Source organism: Salmo salar, chromosome 20, assembly GCF_965601325.2.
Source record: "Salmo salar chromosome 20, fSalSal1, whole genome shotgun sequence".
NCBI lineage: Eukaryota > Metazoa > Chordata > Actinopteri > Salmoniformes > Salmonidae > Salmo > Salmo salar.
The window spans coordinates 49,144,650-49,165,528 of record NC_138310.1 but is presented as its reverse complement, the minus strand read 5'-3'; the positions used below and the strand labels follow the sequence as shown (position 1 = coordinate 49,165,528).

General features: G+C 43.3%; 1 protein-coding gene across 3 annotated transcripts; it reads right to left on the bottom strand.

Annotated features, from left to right (window-relative positions):
* Positions 1 to 16: 16 nt before the first annotated feature.
* LOC123729265 (transmembrane protease serine 4) lies at positions 17 to 17,242 on the bottom strand. 3 transcript variants are annotated; one of them, XM_045703566.2, is made up of 13 exons: positions 16,931 to 17,242; positions 7,519 to 7,573; positions 7,219 to 7,362; positions 6,670 to 6,822; positions 6,246 to 6,372; positions 5,996 to 6,115; positions 5,022 to 5,065; positions 4,473 to 4,635; positions 4,077 to 4,243; positions 3,578 to 3,673; positions 3,296 to 3,438; positions 1,349 to 1,498; positions 17 to 1,175 (listed from the first exon to the last, which is right to left on the bottom strand). In XM_045703566.2, the coding sequence occupies exons 3-13, from the start codon at positions 7,328 to 7,330 to the stop codon at positions 1,164 to 1,166; spliced, it is 1,287 nt and encodes a 428-aa protein (XP_045559522.1). In that variant the 5' UTR covers positions 7,331 to 7,362; positions 7,519 to 7,573; positions 16,931 to 17,242; the 3' UTR covers positions 17 to 1,163. The 3 variants fall into 3 exon arrangements, with proteins under 3 accessions (XP_045559522.1, XP_045559521.1, XP_045559523.1); XM_045703565.2 differs by lacking the exon at positions 16,931 to 17,242 and adding an exon at positions 11,752 to 12,323; XM_045703567.2 differs by lacking the exon at positions 16,931 to 17,242 and adding an exon at positions 9,024 to 9,954.
* Positions 17,243 to 20,879: the final 3,637 nt, after the last annotated feature.

Sequence of the window (20,879 nt, the reverse complement as noted above, 5' to 3'; positions counted from 1 at the left end):
TCAAAGTTCATCCCAATCCAAATCTGATCATTTATTGAACACAGGCATCCCTTTATCAAACATACCAACAAATACAGACATATTTCTATCTTACACAGACAACCATTTCTACGTAGTAAACAATATTTAAAGAAACACAAAAATGTTCACAATGTTAAAAAAAAAGACACGCTATTAATTAGAACCTTGTACATGTAGTGCAAGTAAGGATTATTCCGATTGCCCACTGGAAATCTGTCGGCACACAGTGAATAGGTCTGACCACCTGAAAGTGTAAAAGTGAATCCATGACGGGATGTACAGTAAATCGAGGGGGCTAATGCCCCCTCCAATGACATATAATATGAAGAAAGGTTCACGTCACCGCACCGTACTTGAGGATCATTTAACATGAGGTAAAATGCAATTTTCAACTGCATGGCACATATACTTCATCAACATATATTTTCATTAAGACATTTCACCCATGGAAAGTTGGGTGAACATGTTGAACATTGTGCAATGCATTTCAATACTCACAAAGATGTGGTCACATTATGACTTTACATTTATAAAACGTGGTCAAGTACAGTAGGTATGGCGGTCCCCTAGCAAACCTCATTGACATAAAGACAGCAGAGGCACTTGGTGAGAGTCCTGTCTCAAAGTACTCAGCCATGTGGAAAACCCAGGCTTCGTCCCAAACGCCCCCCTATTCCCATGATAGTGCACTACTTTGAACCATAGTGTTCTGATCAAGAGTATTGCACTATAAAGGCAAAAGGTTGCCATTTCGGACGCAGCCCTAGACCGACTGTTGACTCCAGAGACAGTGTTACACTACCACGTCAGTGGTCCCTGAGACACCTAAAATGGCACAAGTCACATCGTAAATAACCTGTTATAGTAAAGAAGGAGTGTTGTGTGTGTGCGTGTGTTTGCGTCCGTGTCTATCTGAGTGTGTGTGTGTGTGTGTGTGTGTGTGTGTGTGTGTGTGTGTGTGTGTGTGTGTGTGTGTGTGTGTGTGTGTGTGTTTGAATTATGTATTGTTGTAGGTGTTTTAAATTGCACTTCGAAGAGGATTCCTTTTCTATTCCCATAACGGAGCTCCATGTAGATCCGCTGAAACCCATTCGGATAACCCAACGCAATAGAGCATTGGCTTTTGGTCATGTTTTGAGGCTTCAAGGGTTTTTCTAGAACAATAAAGTACACATGGTCAAACCATTATATAGTGTAAAACACACTATTATTAGTCTTGGTTTTCAGGGCAGCAGCATACAACATCTAGACTTTACACAGTACAAAGCCAAAAGAAACACTCTTAAAATACACTAGCTCCATACCTCTCCTGTGTGAGCGTACATACCTCCATGACAGTGTGGATCCAGTTGAGCATATCGTCCACGTTGCAGTAGACACCTGGTTGACCCTCTCTGGCACAGCCGATGCCCCAGCTCACCACCCCCACCAGCTGCCATTGTTCTGACAGGTACACCAGAGGACCCCCACTGTCTCCCTACAACACATGACCCAACAGTGGCATTAAGTACACTGGAATTACCCACTATACACGTATGTCAAAGGCCACATGAGGGTGGATATTCTATATTCAATTAAGTGTTATAAGGTCTTCCCATTTGTTTTTTTACAGGACAAGGCATTGAATGTATTCACGCCAAAAGCTATCTTAGTTTCTCTTCTGTTTTTCTCAAAGCAAACATTCTACTTTACAGTGGCTTGCGAAAGTATTCACCCCCTTGGCATTTTTCCTATTTTGTTGCCTTACAACCTGGAATTAAAATAGATTATTCGGGGGTTTGTATCATTTGATTTACACAACATGACTACCACTTTGAAGATGCAAAATATATTTTTTGTGAAACAAAAAAACCTGAGCGTGCATAACTATTCACCCTCCCCAAAGTCAATACTTTGTAGAGCCACCTTTTGCAGCAATTACAGCTGCAAGTCTCTTGGGGTATGTCTCTATTAGCTTGGCACATCTAGCAACTGGGACTTTCGCCCATTCTTCAAGGCAAAACTGCTCCAGCTCCTTCATGTTGGATGGGTTCCGCTGGTGTACAGTAATCTTTAAGTCATACCACAGATTCTCAATTGGATTGAGGTCTGGGCTTTGACTAGGCCATTCTAAGACATTTAAATGTTTCCCCTTAAACCACTTGAGTGTTGCTTTAGCAGTATGCTTAGGGTCATGGTCCTCCTGGTAGGTGAACCTCTGTCCCAGTCTCAAATCTCTGGAAGACTGAAACAGGTTTCCCTCAAGAATATCCCTGTATTTAGCGCCATTCATCATTCCTTCAATTCTGACCAGTTTCCCAGTGCCTGCCGATGAAAAACATCCCCACAGCATGACGCTGCCACCACCATGCTTCACTGTGGGGATGAGAGGTGTTGGGTTTGCGGCAGACATAGCATTTTCCTTGATGGCCAAAAAGCTACATTTTAGTCTCATCTGATCAGAGTATCTTCTTCCATATATTTGAGGAGTCTCCCACATGCCGTTTGACGAACACCAAACGTGTTTGTTAATTTCTTTTCTTTAAGCAATGGCTTTTTTTCTGGCCACTCTTCCGTAAAGCCCAGCTCTGTGGAGTGTACGGCTTAAAGTGGTCCTATGGACAGATACTCCAATCTCCACTGTGGAGCTTTGCAGCTCCTTCAGGTTTATCTTTGGCCTCTTTGTTGCCTCTCTGATTAATGCCCTCCTTGCCTGGTCCGTGAGTTTTGGTGGGTGGCCCTCTCTTGTCAGGTTTATTGTGGTGTCATATTCTTTCATTTTTTTTAATAATGGATTTAATGGTGCTTCGTGGGATGTTCAAAGTTTCCGATATATTTTTATAACCCAACCCTGATCTGTACTTCTCCACAACTTTGTCCCTGACCTTGCTTGGTGGTGCCCCTTCCTTAGCGGTGTTGCAGACTCTGGGGCCTTTCAGAACAGGTGTATATATACTGAGATCATCTGACAGATCATGTGACACTTAGATTGCACACAGGTGGACTTTATTTAACTAATTATGTGACTTCTGAAGGTAATTGGTTGCACCACATCTTATTTAGGGGCTTCATAGTAAAGGGGTGAATACATTTGCACGCACCACTTTTCCATTTATTGTTTTTGTTGTTGTTTTTTTAAAACTAGTCTTTTTTTTCATTACACTTCACCAATTTGGACTATTTTGTGTATGTCCATTATATGAAATCCAAATATAAATAAATTTAAATTACAGTTTGTAATGCAACAAAATGGGAAAAACACCAAGGGGATGAATAATTCTGTAAGGCACTGTACCTGACATGTATCCACTTTGCCCTCCAGGTAACCAGCGCAAAGCATTCTGGGAGTAATTGAGTCACCGTAGACACTGGGACTGGAGCACTGATCACTGTCTATAAGGGGAATGATAGCCTTCTGGAGGACAGGAGACACTTTACCTGAGGGGAGAGAAAAGGTGACAGAGGGATGAGAAGGAGAAGAGGGGAAATCGACTATTAACATTTGAGTACATGTGCTTGTTGGATAGAGATGAAGAGGGTGAAAGAAAAGGAAGGGTAGTTTTTGTTTTATGTTCACCCTTCTCATGGAGGTAGCCCCAGCCCGTCACCGTCATAGAGTCTCCTGCCTTCAGGCCCAGGTTCTTAGGGGGCAAACACACGGGCCGACGAGAGTCTGGTGGAGGAAACAGAACTTTATTGACATCTACTTCCTCATAAATACATCACAGACTACAATCTAAATATACAGTATTTTCCTAGAGGGACGTCCCATGTTCCAACTCATTGAAATTGACAGTTTGATAAATTGGCCACTAGAGGTCAGAATCTACCCTGAATGCATTCTCTCTTCCCAGAATCTGCTTTTACAAATACACATTTCCATATCATTGTGTAATGCTGTAGCATTCATTATTGAGAGGGCTGAGAAATGTTCCTCATGGGAAGTCATTCAAAACCAGAATGGGTGGAGGTGGGGCTTTTCTTATGTCTAGCCTTTGCGAAAACTGGAATTGTCCAGGAAATTCAGTACCACAGTCTGTGTGTTGCTAAAATGTAATGTTGGGGAAGGGACATACTTCCTACAGTGATGGGCTCGGTCAGCCTCATCATGGCCAGGTCGTAGTCATTGCTGGCTGCATTGTAATCTCCGTTCAGTATGATCCTGTCTACATATGAGCCTCCCAGGGTGCCCATGTAAGTCCTGCCAGACACCACCCGCCAGCGACTCAGCTCCTTCTTACTACTGTAGGACCAGGAGAGAGAAGAGGTACAGGGGTTAGCAGCAGGGCCTTGGTCTCTATCACCAGATGCTTAAGCCTATTATACAATTGCAGACCTTGTGGGATTTTCCACATGGATGGTCAGAGTTAGATATTTTATGTCTGGTTAAGCTAGTTATAGATATCCAGAGTAGATATTCACACATATTCTACAATGTATATATTTTGTATTAGATGTCCAGTGGTACTGACCCAGAGAAGCAGTGTGCTGCTGTGACGACCCAGCGTGAGGACACCAGTGACCCTCCACAGGTGTGTTGTCCGTTCTGCTGCAGGCTCACCTGCCACGGCCAGTCTTCTATAGACGCATCCACACCGCCCACGATACGGTCCGATCGCCCCCGCTCTCCACAGTCTGACACACACACAGGGGAAAGAGAGTTTAGTTCCACTGAAGAGTTTAGTGAAGTGCTAAAGCACACAAAGGTGGTTTGACGAGAAAATGTAGAATTAGCGCTGGAAGCGAACTCAATGTAGCCCTTTGGCAGTTAGCGTTGCTACCTGTCTGTTAAGTGACACACTCAAGCTACCGCTGACCCATTACAAAGTGGCTTGTTGCCTGGATCCTGTCCAGTTTGCCTGCATTCTCCAGGCTCAGTCTTTCTGTCTCACTCTCCTGTATAATTCAACTCCTAGAGAACTTGGATGATTTTCCCAATGAGTAGTCGGAGTGGAGGAGTCTAATAGAGGGGCATAGGGAGGTGACAGAGTGTGAGGTGGGGTATCAGAGGCAGAACTTACCGGAGCAGGTCAGGGAGATCACGGATTCTGAGTTACACACCTGGCTGGAATCAAACAGAGAGGGGAATTCAACACACAGTACATTCACATGGTATATAGACACATCACATATGCTGTAGGCAAAGAAATACACCCAAAACACCATTACCAAACATTAAAGGTAAATAAAGAGTCTGATTCCAGAGTTAATCTTCAGTGTTGGTTCAGATTCTGTCAGACATAAAATACTCGTACTTCTTGTTTCCTCTAATTACAGAAACAAGGATGGGGGAAGAACAGAAACTCCAAAATTGTTTGTGTCAGAAAAACAGAGAGTAGGACAGTCAGAGATACACATCGAGAGAGAGAGAGATGACGCAGTGGTGCACATCACAAGTAGAGACAAAAAAAGGTGACAGAAGGAGGAAAAAAGAGGACAGTTAATCTGTTTTTCTAGTGCCTGGTGCTGTTTTAGAGTGAACAGACAGGGCGGTGCCATCCCATCTGTCATCAGTGGTGGTTATGCATTCCATTCGTCATGTCACAACTGCCTGAGCCTAAACTGCCATCTTACTACAAACAGTGGCAGTAGGATGGGAGTGAACCAACACAAACACTGCATGGTAAACAGTATGACAGTGATGCAGACATGGTCAACATAGTCATGTACTTATTTATTTTTATATGAGCTTTATTTTACAAGGCAGGTCAATTAAGAACAAATGATTATTATTTACAATTAAAAATAAGACGAGTATCATAAAACAAGTACAGACAGTAGTACCCAAAGTGGGTAACATTTATTTTGACTTGTTTCAATTCTCCATTTACTGCACCGATCCAATTATCCAACCATATTGATACCAAGGCAGATTTTTTACTGATCCATTTCGGTTCTCCTTTCATAGCTGGAAAGTGTCAGAGTGAATATCAGAATACAGTAGACAGTAACACCACAGTAACAGGCTCAATATGACCCATCTTCTAATACTTACCGGTCAATGACAGTCTGGTAAATGGGGGTGGTTTCAGCTGCGACCCTGACCCCCGAGAACGGTCCTGTCTTCAGGGACGAGGACAAGTTCCGCACTGAGATACTACTACTGTTGGGTTTACTGTGGGAACGCGTGGAGACAGAGAGACATTTTCAAGACGTTTAAGAGAAGCTCAATATGTTAAGGGGAAACTGTAGCTAAGCTGCTCGGTGAGCAGGGAGTGAGTGAGTTAGGGAGGGAGGAGACCCACTAGGTGTAGCCCAGCTGTTGACAGGCTTTCTCTGTGTGCTGCTGGGTCCAGTCCTCACTACACACACTCCTCCATCCTGTCCCGGCACTGTAGATCTGGAGAACACTCTGCTCAGAGACCAGACGCACTGCACAGAGAGATGGAGAGAGACACAGAGAGAGAGAGAGAGAGAGAGAGAGAGAGATGACGCAGAGGTGCGCATCACAAATAGAGAGAGACAGGAAAAGGAAAGTAGGAGCCCGAGAGAGAGAGAAAAAAAGAGAGAGAATAAGAATGAGATTAAACATATAGAAGTGACACAGAGACAGATGTATAAAGATATATAGATGGAGTGGTGTGTGTGAGTACCTGTCCATACCTGTGTGCTTGTACATGTGTGCAAGCTTGAGTGTTTGTGCATGTGTGTATGTGTGTGTGCGTTTACCTGGGAAGGTAGTGTTGACCGTCATGTTGGCCACACAGGTGAGCTCGTCCTCTCCTCCTGAACAGTCCGCCATCCCATCACACGCTTTGCCCAGGGGAATGAACTTCACCGACCGGGAGCAGAAGAAGTACTTACTGTTGATCAGCTGCGCGACTGAGGACAGAAAGGAAAGGGGAAAGAGGGATGAAAGGAGGAGAGAGTACAGAAGACAGGGACAGGTTATTAAAATATATTGTTTGCTGACTTTAAAAAAAAAAATCCCAAAAGTTTTTGTGGAATCAAATTCCATAACGTTGCTATGGTTTCATTGTGAATCATTGAGCATTTGTACAGGGGAGAAGTACTAGTATGTCTTGTGTTAGCTAAGGGGGAGGAGAGGGTGTAGAGGTGGGTTTGCGTCCCAAACGGCAACCTTATGCCCAACATAGTGCACTACTTTTGACTGCACTACTCTTGATCCTTATGGGCCCTGTTCAAAAGTAGAGCACTATGTAGGGAATAGGGTGCCGTCTGGAATGCAGAGATGATGGGTTTCGAAGCTGGACTCACTGAAGTAGCCAGCCATGGCCACGATCCCCAGCACTACCAGTACCATCAACACAGTGATCAGGACCCTCTTCCTCGACGAGGACTTCTCTTTCTGGGAGTTCAGAGCCGTCATGACCTTTCGTTTCCTACCAGGCTGTACTTCAACTGGGGGAGAGGAAGACAGAACAATCCGGATTATGTAGTTATTTAAAAACATAGATATATGCGACTAAAGCATAGTTGGACAGTATATTATTGCATATTAAGTAATACTTGTACAATATGATTGCAAAATTAATCAATTCCACTACAATGGCATACCTTGTTGCCTAGGATTTAATGGTATATTGCTTTCTTCAGCGAGGCAGGTGTCAGTCTGGGGAGAGAGAGACGACAGAATGAGAGAAAGGGGATTGTACTGTGCTCGGTGCAGAACGTGGGACATAATGTAAAGGTTTGTGAGGTTCTAGGGTCTAGAGGCATGACAGATTGGATGAAGAACACACGTACACGGAACCGTGTGCTTCCCATCAAAGTTGTGTGTGACTGTCATGCCTAATGCTGTGAGCACAGTTCCCAGGCCCATCTGACACAAAGACAGAGATAGTTGTATGACACATCCTCAGGTGTGGTACTCTGCTCAATGTGTAGTTGCTTTATACTGCGTTATTCCACTCCATTAAAGGACAATAGATCTTGAATGGTGGAGCATGCTATATACACAGCATTCTAATCACGCACGCTATAAACCCCTTCATTCAAGTTATGTAATTGACAGCTCTGCCCCACCAGCTTTACAAATCTATTGTTTTATAGAAGACACGTTCGGTAAACTGTTCTCTAATCTTTATATGACAATGTGTTCATGATGATAGAATCACTCAAGTGTACAGCAAGCACAGGTACCCGCCATCATAACTGTCATGAGTCATAGCTTCAGTGAACGAAACCTGCTCTCTGGTGAAACAGCCATCACGACCAAAAACAACAACATCCCAAAATACCAATGACTGGTGTCTCAAACTGTCTGTTAGGCATCTACAGTATCGGCTATTCCGTCTGACACACTCAGCAACAGTGAACCCAAGTCCTTTTGAGACTGAGGCTGTCCTAACATGGACAACGCCACACAGTACACCATCCCGCAGATATGGAGGGTTATGCTGTATGGAGGGACAAGACAGGTGGTGGCTATAGTGAGGGACAGGGCTCTTAGTGGCTGGGTAAAAACAGTGCTTAATTGCTGTTGGTCTTCTGTAGTTAAAGTTGTCAGTGCTTTTGTTTCACAGATTTACCATTGCAGAAACAAAACAGGTTCAAGTTTGTTAAATATAACCCAAAATCAAAGGCTTGTCTGTATGTGTTGACATGAAGCAATATGGTAGTGAGCCATTCTCAAATGGTATTTAAAAATATATATATATAGCACTTCTCAAATGGTATTTTAAAATGATTTATATATATATGTGTCCCGTAATTTAACTTTTATAATTCAGTTGCGAGTGAAATCCCTTCATCTGCATGAAGTCTTCCTGTGTATTCTCCATGGAGACAGTCTGGTCTAATATTGGAAACTAAAACAGAGGGTTCTAGCAACATAGAAAATAGCAAAACAACCACAACTTCAGAGAAAAGGGGAAGTGAGATATACATATACTGTTCATTTAACTGACTACAATCCTACACAGTTAAAGACACTCCCCTGGTTGCACATTGTGTTGTTTGCCCTAACACTACACAGCTGATTCAAATAGCCAACTACATTTTTAAAAATCTGCTGTATAGTGTTAAAGCAAAAACAACAAAACATGCTGTAAGCTTTTTACCTGACTGGCTTTTCAAATACGGCTTGACATGTAGCCTACACCTTTTGTCGGAAGCAGTAACTCCCCATCTAGGGCTGGGCCGATAACTCGCTAACTAGCAAAGAATATCAAGAAATGTGCACTTTGCGGTCTGGTCTGAAAAACGCGTTCACTCGCTGGTGACTGAAACACCGCTCGTGGGCTACGCCCACCAATATAATTCTACATTGCGCTCCGGCTCTGCCTGCAACAAAATCAAAGACTCAATCTTGCAAAGTGAAATTTGTTCTGGTTTGGTGATTTTAAAATTGTCTGATATAATGTTGATTCGATCACAGAAAAAAAGTGTATCTATAATATAGGGCGAACTCAGTGAAGTTCAATCGCTTGGGTCTGTCTCTGCACTGCATTGCATTTCTTATGTGCGGTAGTCCTGCAGGAGTTGCGCGGCAGCGAACGCCCGCAATTTAGAGGGAACAGTGCTCACCGTACGTAAATGTTCGTTTGAATGACACACGCACGCACACACACACACACACACACACAGAGAGAGAGAGAGAGCGAGAGAAAAAAATCCTGTATGATTTGCATGAGTCATGGAGACGCTGCTGGGTGGTGGAACTCTCCACGTAGATGTACTGTAAACAGGAACTAATCTAGGTCAATATGAGCAGGCTATGAGATAAGGAAATATGGTTACAAAGAGAGAAGGAGAGAAAGAAAGAATGGATGGTAGAGTACAGAGGTGGGAGAAGAGGAAGGTCAGCCAGTTCAACTTGAAATGTGACTATACACATCTCGGGGCTGACAGCTGACTGACCAGTACCAAACATAGCCAAAATACCTGCAAAGTTTCATCAAAGTTGACCAGCAATATACAGTACATAGCAAACTATCGAAAATAGGGACTCCTTGTGATTTGTAGACCACATAAACTATAGGTCGCTAACTGCAGGCCGCACACATTCATTTGCTCAAATATATTATTTAAAGATCGCCTACTTTGCAACAAGATATCTAAAAAAATCATTATATAATGGCAGAGACACAACCCGAACCTGAATCACACAATCTATGTCAATGATGACCTCAGTGCAAGAATTCACTTTGACAGACAGTTGGCATAAATTTACAACAGGGGTGGAATAAAATCACAGAGAGGGGGGGTGGGGAAGGGGGTATGCAAATGTATATGCGTGTGTGAGGCAGCGAGACAGAGGTGTGTTCAGGTCGTTTGGCCCACGCAGGATAGTGAACAATGGGACTAGACCCAGTTTGCATTGAGAAAGCACCTTGGGAAGCAGAACTGGGTCACAGAAGGTTTAACCGATAAAATCACTCGGCATGTTTCGCTTTAGTGTATAAAAAGGTGCTCTCTTTTCATTGTGGATTGTATTTTAAAGTGCCAGCAGCTTACCACCCTACATACCACCGCTGGCTTGCTTCTGAAGCTTAGCAGGGTTGGTCCTGGTTGTACCCTGGATGGGAGACCAGATGCTGCTGGAAGTGGTGTTGGAGGGCCAGAAGGATGCACCCTTTCCTATGGTCTAAAACAAATATCCCAACGATCCCAGGGCAGTGATTGGGGACATTGCCCTGTGCAGGGTGCCGTCTTTTGGATGGGACGTGAAACGGGTGTCCTGGCTAAATTCCCAATCTGGCCCTCATACGGTCACCTAATCATCCCCAGCTTACAATTGGCTCATTCATCCCACTCCTCTCCCCTGTAACTATTCCCCAGGTTGTTGCTGTAAATGAGAATGTGTTCTCAGTCAACTTACCTGGTAAAAGCAACAAAAATAAAAAATAAAAATGTTAAAAAAGCAAAAAAGACCTTTAGAGAAGCTACACGTGAGTTGTAATCAAAGGCAGGGATCTCCAACAACACAGATTTGCATGAGCACACACAGGCATACACACACAAACGCACACCAGTTTCCTACACAAACTGATCACTGGTCACTTAGCATTTTTGCCACCAACGACAGATGTGTACAATCACAAGGACCCTAATCTATGTCTATTTCACACTTTTACACTACCGGTCAAAAGTTTTAGAACACCAACTCATTCAATTTTCTACATTATAGAATAATAGTGAAAACATCAAAACATCACATTTTCCATATTGACTGACCTTCATGTCTTAATGTAATGATGGACTGTCGTTTCTCTTTGCTTATTGGAGATGTCCGTGCCATAATATGGACTTAGTCTTTTACCAGATAGGGCTACCTTCTGTATACTCCCCTACCTTGTCACAACACAACTGATAGGCTCAAACGCGTTAAGAAGGAAAGTAATTCTACAAATGAACTTTGAACAATATTTTGGTTACTACATGATTCCATATGTGTTATTTCATAGTTTTGATATCTTCACTATTATTCTACACTGTAAAACCTTTGAATGAGTAGGTGTTATAAAACGTTTGACTGGTAGTGTAGAACTCACAAAAATGTGATATTGTCAGCAGAAACACAGTAATACTTTAACATGGTAGTACTTTGCAAGGGACTATTTGCATGTATAACAATTGTTCACTAAACACACAGACCGCACATTTATACACAGGTAAACATGGGCATGTTATCCCATTTGTTTTCCCTAAAGTCTCATCACTGTGAACCTGTTAACCACTACTGTACGAGTCCACAGAAAGAGCTGAGTGACAGGTGATCAATAATACTCCACAAGTGAATAGCCTGTTCCCCTATTTTCCCAGACTGTAGTCTCCATCTCTACTCACATTCATGGTGCAGAAGTCCCCTCTCAGCTGGCCCAGATCACAGGATATAGAGGATGCACTGTCCTTCGGTCTCTGGAGCAAGTCAAACTCCCTTCAACAGTCTCTCCCTCCACTTTTGAAGTTCTACCTCTCACAACTCTGTGCCGGTCCGTATGGTTATTCTCCCTTCTGTCTCCCTCTTTCTCCCTCCCTTTATCTTTCTCTCTCACCCTTCTCGTACCCTATTCGTTGTCCCTCAATTCACAGGCAGTGAAAGGTAATCTATCATGCAGGCCGCCTAACTTGTCCTGCTGCTGTAAAAATCTGCTGCTTTATTAATGACTGCCGGTGTGTTTCTGTGTGTATCCGTGCTGCTGAAATCCACATGGATTTGTTGTGAATGACCCAGCCCCTGCTGACAAAACAACACCAAACTAGTATCTGTAATAGGACACCTAATGCCTTGGTCTCTCTACCTGCATACTTCCTCTCTCTCTCTCCTCCCACAAACGGCCTTTCCTGATTCGGTGGATCTTTGTAGCTCTAGCTCTGTCTTTTTCTGTTCTTCTACCTCTCGTTCATGTATGTATGAAAAAAAACACACACACAGGAACAGTCACACGAGCACAGACTGGCAAACACACACACGCACACACGCACGCACGCTCGAACACACACACCTTCAAACACGAACACCTGTTTGTGTAGTGAGATGCCTTCAGGTCAGGTCGTGGGCCAGTCCTGTCATGTTGGTTACAGTTGGAGCTCCAGTCTGGCGTTTCTCTCTGAGCCAGAGGACATATGCTTCTTAACCCAGGAATGGATACATGATCACAATAATATTTTGGGACAAAAACTTGTTTATACTGTAACTCCTCTTTTTTGAAACCCTCCTCACTAGGGGATTTGACAATCATATTGCTAAAAGCTTGATTGTCACACCCTGACCTGAGAGAGACGGTGTATTTCTCTATTTTGTTAGGTCAGGGTGTGGGGTGGGCATTCTATGTCATTATATTTCTATGTTTTGGCCAGGTATGGTTTCCAATCAGAGGCAGCTGTCTATCTTTGTCTCTGATTGGGAATCATACTTAGGCAGCCTTTTTCCCACCTGGTTTTGTGGGTAGTTGTTTTCCGTTTAGTTGTCTGTTGCCTGACGGAACTGTTTGCTTTCGTTTTGTTTCTTTGTTTAAGTGTTTCATTATAGTAATAAATATGAGCGCATACCACACTGCGTTTTGGTCCCCTTCTTATTACGATGAAAGCCATTACAGAACTATGCACCAAAAACGGACCAAGCAGCATGCCCAGGAGGAGCAGGGATCCGTGGGGAGCAGGTGAACAGTCAGTCACCATGTTATGTGGTGATGCGTACCGTATCTCCGGTGCGCATTCATAGCCCGGTGCGCTCTGTGCCTGCGCCCCGCATTTGCCGGGCTAAACTGAGCATTCAGCCAGGAAGGATTGTGCCAGCCATAAGCTCCAGACCTCCAGTGCGCCTCCACGGCCCAGTATATCCTGCGCCAGTTCTACGCACTGTGTCGCCAGTGCGCCTACATGGCCCAGTATACCCTATGCCTGCTCTGTGCACCCGGTCTCCAGCGACGTTCCCTAGTCCGGTGAGACCTGTTCCGGCTCCACGTAAGAAGCCTCCAGTGATAATCCATGGCCCGGAGCCTCCAGTGATGATCCATGGCACCCAGCCTGCAGTGATGATCCATGGCATGGAGCCTGCAGCGACGGTCCCCAGTCCGGAACCTCCTGAGACGGTCTACAGTCCGGAACCTCCTGAGACGGTCTACAGTCCGGAACCTCCTGAGACGGTCTACAGTCCGGAACCTCCTGAGACGGTCTACAGTCCGGAACCTCCTGAGACGGTCTGTAGTCCAGAGTCTCCAGCGACAGTCTGCAGTCCAAAGTCTCCAGCGGCGGTCTGCAGTCCAGAGTCTCCAGCGGCGGTCTGCAGTCCAGAGTCTCCAGCGGCGGTCTGCAGTCCAGAGTCTCCAGCGGCGGTCTGCAGTCCAGAGCCTCCGGTGAGGATCCACGGTCCAGTGGAACAAGAGCAAAGGGATCAGCGGGCGGAGCGGGGGCTACGCCCTGAACCGGAGCGTAGTGTTTAAGTGTTTAAGTGTTTCATTATAGTAATAAATATGAGCACTTACCACGCTGCGTTTTGGTCCCCTTCTCATTACGACGAAAGCCATTACATTGATAAAATATCCCCCCACCCCTCAGGCTATATGTGGTACATGGGGGAACTTCCTGTAAATGTTTGAATTGTGCCAGTGGAGTAAAGAATCGGGCAGTTTCCTTGTACTGGATTCTCAACATTTCCTTCCTTCCAGTCAATGGTCAACAATACAGTAGGTCCACTTCTCTTTGATTTCAACTAACGGCTCCATTACATACTGTAAATGATTCATAACTCAATAACCTACTTTCCTATGAGCCAGTTCTGAACCATGCTGAATTGCTAGACATTATTGAGCTAGTAACAAATGATCTCTTACTTCAATAAAGATCTGTGGCTTTGGATTAAATAGGATAGAGGAGGTATACCGGAGGTATACAATGTAGTCAACACAGTAAAAACAGTCTATGTATGTGCAAATTGCCTGGTTTACTTTGCAGAACCTATGTGGTTTTGTATTGTCCGAGCACTATAGAGAGGTTATGGGAGAGGTAGCAAGAGATAAAGAGAGGACAGGATAAAAGAGATTGGTCCTCTATGATGATCCAAATTGTTAAGAGCTGTGACCCCTGACCCTCTCACCACACTACTTCTTCCCTCTTCAGAATGAGGAAGTAATGCAGTTCCCGAGATTTCTATTGGTTTTAAAGTTCACTAGGGCATGGCCTCCTTTAATGATCCTGACTCCCTGCCAAGATATCTATTGAATAATACATTAATACATAATATTAATTTTATTTAACCTTTATTTAACTACCGTCCCACCTGGCCAACATCCGGTGAAATTGCAGAGCGCCAAATTCAAATTAAATTACTATAAATATTTAACTTTCATAAAATCACAAGTAAAATACATAAAAATAAAGCTTATCTTGTTGTTAATCCAGCCGCCGTGTCAGATTTCCAAAATACTTTACGACGAAAGCAAACCATGCGATTATCTGAGAACAGCGCCCAGCAGACAAATCATTACAAACAGTAACCAACCAAGTAGAGGAGTAACAAAAGTCAGAAATAGCGATAAAACTAATCACTTACCTTTGATGATCTTCATATGGTTACACTCACAAGACTCCCAGTTACCCAATAAATGTTTGTTTTGTTCGATAAAGTCCCTCTATATATCCAAAAACCTCTGTTTTGTTAACAAGTTTTGTTCAGTAATCTACTGTCTCAAACAACATCCGGTGAAATTGCAGAGCGTGAAACTCAACAAAACAGAAATTCTCATAATAAACATACATAAAGGTTACAAGTGTTATACATCAGCTTAAAGATAAACTTCTTGTTAATCCAACCGCTGTGTCAGATTTCAAAAAGGCTTTACGGCGAAAGCAAACCATGTGATTATCTGAGGACAGCGCCCAGCAGACAAATCATTACAAACAGTAACAACTCAAGTAGAGGAGTAGCAAAAGTCAGAAATAGCGATAAAATGTATCACTGACCTTTGATGATCTTCATATGGTTGCGCTCCCAAGACTCCATGTTCGATAAAGTCCCTTTTTATGTCCAAAAACCTTCGTTTTGTTAGTGCATTTTGTTCAGTAATCCATTGGAACAAAGCATGGTCACAGCAGGCAGACGAAAAATCTAAAAAGTACTATAAAAGTTGGTAGAAACATGTCAAACAATGTTTATAATCAATCCTCAGGTTGTTTTTGTCATAAATAATCGATCATATTTCAACCGGACAATAGCTTCGTCAATAGAAAAGGAAAAACAAGAAAGGCACGCTCCCGGTCACGCGCAGGACTCATGTCTGGAAATTTCCAGTGTCCTCTCATTAAAAGTGGTGTTTCTCCCTCATTTTTTAGAGTAAAAGCCTGAAACAATGGCTAAAGACTGGCCACATGTAGTGGAAGCCATAGGGATTGTGAACTGGGTCATAAGTCTTTGTATGGTGGATAGGCTTTCAACAGCCATTTCAAAATAATAGCACTTCCTGGATGGATTTTCTTCAGGTTTTCGCCTGACATATCAGTTCTGTTATACTCACAGACATTATTTTAACCGTTTTGGAAACTTTAGAGTGTTTTCTATCCAAATATATGCATATCCTAGCTTCTGGGCCTGAGTAGCAGGCAGTTTACTTTGGGCACGCTTTCATCCGGAGGTGAAAATAGTGCCCCCTAGCCTAATTAAGTTTTTAAGAACAAATTCTTATTTACAATGACGGCCTAACCCGGCCAAACCATAACCCGGACGACACTGGGCCATGTCAACAATAGATAACAAATGGGTGATACACAGTACAGTGTAATCAACATATCACCATTAATTGTCCATGTTATTGTCACCCACCTATGTGATTAAAATGTTCAGACACTGAAAAAGAGAGTGTGGAAGGAGGGAGACTGAGATAGTGAGTTAGGGATTCGTAAAACGTGTGAAGGAATAAAATAGAGATTTGAACTACAGCAGTGACACAATCTGACAGTGTCAAACTACAGCTCCTTTCACTGTCAAAAATCCCCTCTCCATCACAACAGACACACTTTCCATGAGGTCGATTCGTGGGGCGCTGGGGTGCATTTTTCAAGTACAATATGTACGCATAGTCTCTACTGAACTGTCTGAGATGGGTTAAATATTAACCATACTGATACAGCTGAACTAATGTTACCCTCGGTGCTCTAGTTAAATCTGTGGAGTTGTTTATTGTTGTATCCCAATAAACACAATGCCCAACCTTGAGTATCTCACAAACAGTATCTTAGATCGAATTGCAAGCTCATTTTGAAAGGGGGCATTGACCAACCTATTACTGCGGATAATATTAGCGATCTGGCCTGGCTTCTGTTAAACAGACACACCAAACGTGATGAGGTTCAACAACCGTTTAACCCCTTGGATGCTGTGTAACAGCTCGTTCAATCTCAAGACTGTCATGTAGACAGAAGGTCCAGTCTGCACAAGCAATGGTGCCCCCCACATCATTTCATAACACTAGCATACTCAACAATAGAAGATGTGACAACATTAACATGACCAAAATGTGTCACTTACATGAGGTTAACCAGTCCCTGTTGCCTGTCAGTCCTTTACCCTCAGTCCTGATCAGGTGGTCTCTGGTTGTTGGGGTCAGTGTTTGCCTGGTGGTCTTCAGCGATCAACCTGGATCCTTATAGTAAGACTGCAGAGGTAGGTGTGAGCTTTGAGTATGGTTGCCTTTCCCTCTGTCCCTACACTGTTAAATACACAACTTTTCAATCCCAGAATCTACCCTCTCTTCCTGCTTCCTTCCCTCTCTGTTTGAAGTGTTGCTCAAGCCTGCCTCCCTAGGGAGCAGCCTTCACAGTATTCATTTTATGTGATCCCACTTCTCTATTCCTCTGTTTATTTATGTTTTTGGCTTGGTTGAATGAGAATGAGTCCAGGGAAATGATTAACATATTCAGACTAGTTTCTGGTCAGTGTGTTGTGTCGCCTCACTCTCACATTACATACCACCTGTGTCTGTGTGCTAAAGGTATTCAATATAAGGGAACAGTTCAGGGAAAATTATGCTCTGTAATGATAGTATTCATGTTATTTAACATCATAAAATAGATAACATAGGACTTTGTGTGTTATATAAAGTGCATTCGGAAAGTATTCAGACCCCTTCCCCTTTTCCACATTTTGTTACGCTACAGCCATGTTCTAAAATGGATCAAATATATTTTTTGGCTCATTAATCTACACACAATTCCCCATAATGACAAACCATAATGGTTTTTAGAAATTTTTGCACATTTATTAAAAATTAAAAACAGAAATGCCTTATTTACATAAGTATTCAGACCCTTTGCTATGAGACTCAAAACTGAGCTCAGGTGCATCCTGTTTCCATTGATCATCCTTGAGATGTTTCTACAACTTGATTGGAGTCCACCTGTGGTAAATTCAATTGATTGGATGATTTGGAAAGGCTCACACCTGTCTATATAAGGTCCCATAGTTGACAGTGCATGTCAGAGCAAAAACCAAGCCATGAGGTTGAATTATTTGTCCGTAGAGCTCCGAGACAGGATTGTGTCACATGACAGCCCATTGGAGTTTGCCAAAAGGCACCTAAAGGACTCTCAGACCATGAGAAACAAGATTCTCTGGTCTGATGAAACCAATATTGAACTCTTTGGCCTGAATGCCAAGAGCGACGTCTGAAGGAAACCTGGCACCATCCCTACGGTGAAGCATGGTGGTGGCAGCATCATGATGTGGGGATGTTTTTCAGAGACTGGGAGACTAGTCAGGATTGATGGAAAGATGAATAGAGCAAAGTACAGTGAGATCCTTCATGAAAACCAGCTCCAGAGTGCTCAGGACCTCAGACTGGGGTGAAGATTCACCTTCCAACAGGGCAATGACCCTAAGCACACACCCAAGACAACGCAGGAGTGGCTTTGGGACAAGTCTCTGAATGTCCTTGAATGGCCCAGCCAGAGGCCGGACTTGAACCCATTCGAATATCTCTGGAGAGACCTGAAAATAACTGTGCAGTGACGCTTTTCATCCAAACTTACAGAGTGTGAAAGGATCTGCAGAGAAGAATGGGAGAAATCAAATCAAATCAAACTTTGTCACATGCACCGAATACAACAAGTGTAGCCCTTACTGTGAAATGCTTACTTACAAGCACTTAACCAACAGTGCAGTTCAAGAAGAGTTAAGAAAATATTTACCAAATAGACTAAAGTAAAAAATAATAATAAAAAGTAACGCAGTAAAATAACAATAACAAGGCTATATACAGGGGGTACCGGTACAGAGTCAGTGTGTGGGGATACAGGTTAGTCGAGGTAATTTGTACATGTAGGTAGGGGTGAATTGACTATTTGTAGATAATAAACAGCGAGTAGCAGCGGTGTGCAAAACAAATGGGGGGGTCAATGTAAATAGTCCGGTGGCCATTTAATTAATTGTTCAGCAGTCTTATTGGTTGGGTGAAGAAGCTGTTAAGAGGCCTTTTGGTCCTAGACTTGGCGCTCCGGTACCGCTTGCCATGTGGTAGCAAAGAAAACAGTCTATGACTTGGGTGACTGGAGTCTCTGACGATTTTATGGGCTTTCCTCTGACACCTCGTATTATATAGGTCCTGGATGGCAGGAAGCTTGGCCCCAGTGATGTACTGGGCCGTACGCACTACGTAGTGCCTTATGGTCAGATGTCGAGCCATTGAAATACCAGACGGTGATGCAACCGGTCAGGATGCTCTCGATGGAGCAACTGTAGAACGTTTTGAGGACCCGGGGACCCATGCCAAATCTTTTCAGTCTCCTGAGGGGGAAAAGGTTTTGTCGTGCCCTCTTCACGACTGTCTTGGTGTGTTTGGACCATGATCATTCGTCGGTGATGTGGACTCAAAGGAACTTGAAACTTTCGACCCGCTCCACTACAGCCCCGTGATGTTAATAGGGGCCTGTTCGGCCCTCCTTTTCCTGTAGTCCATGATCAGCTCCTTTTTCTTGCTCACATTGAGGGAGAGGTTGTTGTCCTGGCACCACACTGCCAGTTCTCTAAACTCCTCCCTATAGGCTGTTTCATCATTGTCGGTGATCAGGCCTACCACTGCTGTGTTGTCAGCAAACTTAATGATGGTGTTGGAGTTGTGTTTGGCCACACAGTCTTGGGTGAACAGGGAGTACAGGAAGGGATTAAGTACACACCCCTGAGGGGCCCCAGTGTTGAGAAACTCACCAAATACAGGTGTGCCAAGCTTGTAGCGTCATACCACAGAAGACTTGAGGATGTAATCGCTGCCAAAGATGCTTCAACAAAGTACTGAGTGTAGGGTCAATACTTATGTAAATGTGATTTTTCAGTTGTTTTTTTTATACATTTGCAAAAATGTCTACAAACCTGTTTTTGATTTTTCATTATGGGGTATTGTGTGTAGACTGATGGGGGGGACTATTTAATCCATTTTAGAATAAGGCTGTTGCGTAACAAAATGTGGAAAAGGTCAAGGGATCTGAATACTTTCTGAAGGCACTGTATATTGTGTGTATTTTCTTAACTTACATTTCTTTAATTGTTGACGGGAACCAGTTCATAGAATTCATTCATCATATGACCTAGGTTTCATATGTCTTTCAACCCACCTTTCTCCATTATTATTGTACGTCTTACCAAATATTTTCCTTCCTGGTGTGATGTCAATCGCTATTGTCCCTTACTGGCAGCCTTACCCAAAAATGAGGCAGAAGGGGAAATGCTCTGATGATTAACGTGTAGCCTAAGCTTCTTCCTGAGAGGGGAACTCTTCCCTCGTTCTCAAGCTCATCTCTTCACCCTTCTATCCCTCTTTTCTACATCTATGCTCCTACTGAGCCCAACTAAGCAGCTCATATTGGTAGAGACAGCTGTTACAAGCAGTGATTGTAAAGGATAATACAAACACACAAAGGCAATAAACATAAAATAATATGAATTACATTTTTTCAACTCTTTCCCGTGATGTTGTGCAAGGATTACTCAATCATTTGGGCCGTGTCTGTTTGTGACTAGTGATTCACATGAAGAAGGAAGAAGGTGATGATTACACAGCATAGGGGCTGATTCTCAAGAGCTTAATGGGTTTAGTGAGTCGGGGTTTGTGACACAAAGGTTCTGTGAAGACATAACTCAGAGTTAGAAAAACAAACATCTTAGGTAAAAAACAAGCTCCTAAACACATGGCCCCAAAATGCATGTGTGTGTTTGTTCAGCATTGGAACTTAAAACCCTCTCCTCCTTGGGAAAACTCTCATACTTTACAGGGCATACGTTCCAATAATCTCTCCTTTCTCCCCTTTGTGGGTTTGACAGGAAATGACAGGTATATGGAAACTCCCTCTAGCCCAGGCTTACGTCAATGCAATGCTTTTAACTTTGTGGGGCGTAGTGAACAAGAGCACACTTCAGGAGAAAGGAGAGATTATTGGGATGCCATCATGGAAATTCTAACATCATATCACAGATGAACGTGCACAAC